Raw genomic sequence first — 7,039 nt, forward strand, 5'->3', positions numbered from 1 at the left:
GCACGATACCGAGTTTCGAACCGGTCACCCGTCCATCAACTAGTATTGCCTTACGTCGCTTAACTTCGGTGTTCTAATGGGAACCGGTGTTTCGACGTAGCTGATCCGTTGCCCAAAACAGGAAGTGAACGACACTAATTGAATAAGTCAATCAATCCTAATTTATGTCATATGCTAACATACCAAATCTCGAATTTTTAATCAGAAAAAATAAAAAAGTTATAGAGGCGAACCACCCTTGAGAAACACTCAGTGTATTATCGATCTTGGCCCTAGAAAATAATACCTTCTCTATAATTAAATAAAATCAGAGAAAAAATTCAATCGCAGTTTACTATAAAATGCTTCAATGGACCACAAAATTACAATGACAACAAAATCGCAAATCAAAATTCCTTAGAATTCAAACTCGCAGATAGAAGGTTATTTTATTATAAAAACATTTTTTGTTATAAAAATATTGCAAAATTATTATAAAAATATTACAAAATCGCAAATCGCAACAAAATCGCAACTCGCAACTATAGTAATATTGATTACAGTTGAGGTACCAAACCAAACCAAACCAAACCGAACCTTTGGTGTTACACAGTAACTAAGTTTATAATCATCTGCTGATGATGCTAACATGGTTAGCGAAACGCGCGTCCAGTGTAAAAGTAAAAGTGTTTTGGTGTATTGTTTGTGGTATTGTGGTGATTTAGTGTTTTATTTTGCTATAGTAATAATGGTTGCCTAAATTGAAACCTAGTCGCAGTTTCCTATGAGAGCCAGTCACAAGTTGCGATTGTGATTTTAAAATCGCTGCGATTGAATCGCAGTTTGCGATTTCTTGCTCATCTCTAGTTGGCAATAAATTTAAGAAATTCGATAGCTGTTATTACTCGCGTCAAACAGCGAAAGATAAAAATATGATTAATTTTTAAGGAGTTTGACGTGAAGAGATATGTGAAACTAATCAAAACGAGATAAAAAATAAAGAATTAAGTATATGCGAATTTTGAAAAAATTATTACATTCTTTTACTTTTACCTTTGCAAGTAAAAATATGTAGCTGTAACCCTGAGTAACAAACCATCCTCGGAATTTCTGAGAAAAAAACACATCACCCAAACGATAAACCAAATGATGGTAGATTGGGGTTTAAATCAGCCAATTATCCAATTGTATGTAATAAATCTGATTTGACTCTATTAGCTTAAATGGGTAATTGATTGGATTACCAGCGAGAAAGGTAGCCTTTTATAATTTACTTGTTCGAATATACGAGAAAGATTTATAAATTTATTTATAGATACCCTAATGTCGGTATAAAATATAAACAACTAAATTACTAGATGATACAAACTTTTTAGACACCCCAAAATTAACCAGATCAGAAATCTTATTTACTTTCGTTTGAAACCGAGTTTGAAACTACACAGGGTGATTCACGGCCATGGCACGTTAGACGTTTATGGAGAACCGGTGATAGGATTTTTTGAAAATTTGTATTTTTGCGTAAAGGCACCTGCTCCATCTGTCTAAATCATTTTCAGAATTACAGTGTTGCCGCTTCACACTAAAAGCGGTAACATCTTTCATAGGCGTGCCCACGGGAGAGGCGTGAGGGCCATGGCCCCCCTTAATCAGCATTCTGCGTGCGAATGATACTTTGCGCACGCTCGTATAAAAAAAAATCGCCTGCGCTGCGGCGCTATTTTTCTCCCCGGTTCGTAGCCTTTAACTTTGGCCCCCCCCTTATTAAAAAGCCTGGTCACGCCTATGACATCTTTGTTATTTTAAATGCAACATACGGTATATTATTACATTTTTGAAAACTACTTTAATATCTCATATTTCTTATATTATACTAACCTATATCTCTGATAGTTTTTGAGATAAAAATTAAATATAATGTAAAATTTACAAAAATATGATCTGGAATAAGCATTGGTTAAATCATAAAGTCGGCATATTGAAACCTGAAACTTGGTTTATAGGTTAAGAAAAGTCGACATATTCGATCTATCTAAATCAACTGATTGGATATCAAACAGGAAGGCCAGAAAAAATAATTACTTCCGTTCAAAATATGGACATTTACATATTATGCGCATTTTAAAAATATACCTTCCTATACAGGGTGAGTCTTAAATATGTAAAATGTTTTTAGGGCTGGTAGATTTCGATAAAAGAAACTTATTTTCTCGTTTTTCAGATAAATCTCAAATAACCGAGATATTACTTTGAAAATTTCCAAAAAAAATGACTTTTTGTTAAAATTTTTAGAACCATTGGAGCTTTTCTGGATTTGCTTTCTTGTAAATTTAATCTACTACCTATGTTGTCATATTATCAAGAAATTATATTTTTTAACTAAAAACTAAAACATTTTTGAAAAAATTCCAAATTTTCATTTTTTTTGCGAAAAAAACTCATAATCGTGTTTTTGGGGTTGAAATATACTACCCCTAAAAATATTGGCACTTATTTACGATTAACCCTATATATATTTTTATATTAAATCGATATGAAATTTTAAAGTGGAGGGCTTACATTACAAATTTCTCAAAATACTGAATATAAAATTATTTTTTTCCGAATGGATTTCTCGCAGCCTATTTCATATAAAAAATTCAAATGCGGAGATATTCTTCAATAAAAAATACCTTTTTTAATCAAATATTATATTATATACTATATTATTTTGAATTAAATTCGAGCCTGGATACGATACGCAATATTTTATATGCAAACCTAATATTTTAATTAAAAGTAAAATAAAATATTTTTCATGGAAACCAAATAAAAAAATATTGCCATGTATAAATTTAAAAATATTTTAAGTGGACTGAAAATTCAATGTGAATATTTATTTATTATTTTTATTAAAAATACAGAGCTTACTAATTGACTACATGAAATTATAGACGAGGCCCAATAGCAATAATTCTATAAATTAACTAAAATTTATTTTATAGTAGGTATAGTAAAAAACGGTACTACAAAATAACAAGACATGGTTTTAATAGACAATAAAAATATCACAAAAAAGTACATGTTCTTTAAATTCCAATAGTTAGTCCACTGAAACTACTTATGACGGAAAAGCTCAAATAGATATATGTTTGCTGCAAAACGTTTATAATTATCAATATTAAGCTCGTCACATCCTGTATAACTTTTTGGATTAACTTTTAACTTGATATAACGTACAATGGTCATTTTATCTGCATATCAAGCTATATATGGTAAATTACAATTTAGGTAGTTTTTATTCATAATTAGAAAAAAACATTTTCTTCTAGTTCTAGTTTTCAAGTTAACGTCCTTTTCGCCTCCTTTTTGCTGCCAGGGCTAATCTGGACGGGACCTACTTTGTTTACGCGGAATCCGAACCACGGTCCTCGGCCATATCATGGTCAATGGCCTACTGACTGGCAAGTGTCTAAATCGACTCTTACTCACGAGATATCCGATCTCATCCGGCCACAAACCGGCGTGCATGAGCAGTATGTGTCAATAAATTTTACACTTTTGCCTTTGGACAACAGCACGATACAGAGTTTCGAACCGGTCACCCGTCCATCCACCAGTATCGCCATGTGTCGCTTAACTTCGGTGTTCTAATGGGAATCGGTGTTTCAACGCAGCTGGACCGTTGCCTAAATTTGTTTTTCTTTATTTTTAGAAAATGTTAAATATGTCAAAAACTTTACCTTTTAGTCAAGTGCTTCTTTAATGAAATTCATCTTTATCTTCTTCCTAAAATCGGAATATCAATGTATCCAGTTCCATTATAAAAACACACATTTAACGTAATATGACATTACGACTATAGTCACCTGATCCACCTCGTCGTATTAAAAAATAACATCAAAATGTGATGATAATTATTATTGAAATAATTGCAAATTGATGGTGGCAAGTTCATTTCGCACTTAAAATTTAACCAAGATATTTTTAAAGGGCGCGATTTTTAAATTCATTGTTGCCAACCAAGGACATATTCGGTGCCGGGCTGACTAACTGGAATTTAAATTTCGCGTTGGAGATTCAGGTGGTATCTCTGCTGTAAAAAATGTCAAGTTGCCCATATATTTATTTATTTCTAAAGTTAAAACAAAGTTTTCTTGCAACTTTTAGTATAAATTACTAAATACAAAATTCTTGTCTTGAGCTGCTATATTTTTCAATTTTCGTTGACCAACCAACCTCTGGACAACCCACCTGATGAAGGTAGGCCCAGAAACACTTTGTGGGAGTTGGGAGTTGCTTTCCCCCTTAACGACAAACATAACACAGTTTTTTCCTTTTTTTCTTTTTTCGATCTTCTAAAATTGAAAAATATAGCACCTCAATGCAAGAATTTTGTATTTACTAATTGATTTATTTCCAAACATTGTCATTCGTTCTGACACTTTAGTTTTGTGTTACGAGTTTTTGGTTTAAATAAATAGTGTTGTGATACTTTAAGCTTAAAAATGTTTACTAGCAGACCTTGCAGTCGAACATTGTTCTTTTTAGAACCTCTTTTAGTGCGAAGTGTACAAGATATAGCTTAATAGCTGTAAAAAAATGGCAACTTTATTAGAATATGTTGAACGGGAAAGCGGTAGTAAGTAATGGCCCTTTATGTCTCTTAAGTGCTGTTAAGAAAGTGAGTTTTTTATGTAAATAATAAGTGTTTATATATTTACAGTTAATTTATTTTTGTTTCCTAAAATATTTTGATTAAAAGAAAATATATAAAAGTGGGCAACGCTGTCCGGTCAAGCTCCATCACGTGACTAAAATTTTATTTGGTATAAACTGTATTTATATATCAGCTACACATACCTACAGTTTGTTAAAAAAAATCATGAAAATAGGGTTAAATATAACAAAATATATAATACCACAAATAATACTTTAAATTTGACGAAAAAAAATCTATTTTTTTTGCATCTGAGTGTAGTTTTTAAAAAATGCTCTAAATTATAAATATATTAGCGTGTACCAGCAATTTCGTTCGCGTCGAATTAATCATTTGTAATGGTGATGATAAAGCAAAGCAAGAATTTCCATTAACATACAAACTGGATAAAATTTTCTCACATTTGTCAGCATGAGAAAAAACAATATGGCGATATTATTATATAACTTGGTAATATTTGAGGGGTAGTTTCATTTCGTTGGAATTTGACTTTCGAAAAATCCGTTTGCCAAAAATAAGCTTTTTACGTCAAGCAGTTTAAGCAGAATCGTGGTTAATCAATTACCCAACATTTTGGAACACACAGTTTAAGCAGAATCGTGATTACTCAATGGTCATATTTAATGAAACACCCTGTATAAATTAATAAAAAATCTTAAAATATGTAAAACAACAAAATAAATTATTCGTGTTTAAGAGTTTTTTCTGAAAAACTCACCGGTTTTTAAATAAAAAGTATTTTAATATTTGAGGGATAGTTTTACCCCCTTAGAATTCGAGTTTCGAAAAATCCCTTCTTGTCGAACCTCTACACCCTAAAATCAATCTGTTTTCCAAAAATCGGCTTTTTATGTCAAGCGCTTTAAGCAGGATCGTGATTAATCAATGACCAGATTTTTCGAAACACCCTGTATACATTTTTAAAAAATCTTATATACGGGATTTTTGATTATATTTTTATTTTGAATGTATATATATATATATATATATATATATATATATATATATATATATATATATATATATATATATTATATATATATATATATTATATTATATTTATATATATATATATATATATACTGTATACATCGAAACATCTTATATATATTTTTAAAAATATATATATATATATATATATATATATATATATATATATATATATATATATATATATATATATATATATATATATATATATATATACGGGATTTTTGATTAGACATTTGTTGTCCATTAATCAAGCATACAGCTACTGCTGCTTTCCCATTCGCCTTCGCCAAACCTCTCTATCAAATGCATCCAGTTCTTCCAGCTCTCTGGATGCCATCTCTTGCCTAATTGTGTTGTTCCACGACCTTCTTGGTCTACCTCGCTTTCTTCTTTGTGGAGGACTCTTGAGGCTTTGAAGAGGCCATTCATCTTCCGGCATTCTTGATAGATGGCCAAACCACTTGAGACCTCTGATTTCGGCCCTGTCTATAATTGTCTCTGGGGCATTCATTCGGTGTCTGATCTCTATGTTGGTAATTCGGTCCATTTTCGATACACCTGCGCTCCTTCTGAGATAGTTCATTTCGACTGCTGTAACTCTCCGTTTCATTTCGGCTGTTAGAGCCCATACTTCACAACCATAACACACCACAGATTCCACCAAGATTTGTCGCAGCCGTTTTTTGGTTCTAAGAGAGAGATGCTGATCCCACCACAATGAATTCAAGCATCCCACTACTCTCTTGCCAGCTTGAATGCGGAGTTTAATTTCGTCCTCTCCAATGCCCTGTTTAGTCACGATTGATCCTAAATATTTGAAGTTGTTGACCTGTGTGACCTGAGTATCATCGGTAATCAGAACTTCAAAGGCCGCTTCACTATTGACTACTAGATATTCTGTTTTTTTAAGACTTACTTGTAGACCCCACTTCTCATATTGTACATAGAGTATTCTCATAATATATTCAAGGTCAAACGCATCCTGCGCAAGCACCAACTGGTCGTCAGCAAAATTTCAAGTGAACAATTTTTGTGCGCCTATAGGAATACCCTATACATATACCCTAAAAAATCTTAAAATATGTAAAAAAAACAAAATAAAATATACCTACGTGTTTAAGCGTTTTTTTTTCGGAAACTTGACCGTTTTTGAAATAAAAAATATTGTAATATTTGAGGGGTAGTTTCACCCTCTGGGAACTGGAATTTCGAAAAATCCCTTCTTATCGAATCTCTACACCCTAGAATCAACCTGTATGCCAAAATTGAGCTTCTTACGTTGAGTGGTTTGAGCAGGATCGTGATTAATCAGTATGTCAGTCACTTAAGGATTTTATATATTAGTATAGATAATGCCCACAAAATTTA

The 7,039-nt window shown here is 31.8% G+C and overlaps 1 protein-coding gene across 1 annotated transcript; it reads right to left on the minus strand.

The window, feature by feature from the left end:
- Positions 1 to 5,930: 5,930 nt before the first annotated feature.
- Positions 5,931 to 6,629, minus strand: LOC115884099. The gene has a single exon (XM_030902587.1). The coding sequence runs from the start codon at positions 6,627 to 6,629 to the stop codon at positions 5,931 to 5,933; it is 699 nt and encodes a 232-aa protein (XP_030758447.1).
- Between the last annotated feature and the right edge of the window lie 410 nt (positions 6,630 to 7,039).

The sequence above is a fragment of the Sitophilus oryzae genome, unplaced genomic scaffold, assembly GCF_002938485.1.
Source record: "Sitophilus oryzae breed Bouriz unplaced genomic scaffold, Soryzae_2.0 scaffold_2014_pilon_pilon, whole genome shotgun sequence".
Classification (NCBI taxonomy): domain Eukaryota; kingdom Metazoa; phylum Arthropoda; class Insecta; order Coleoptera; family Curculionidae; genus Sitophilus; species Sitophilus oryzae.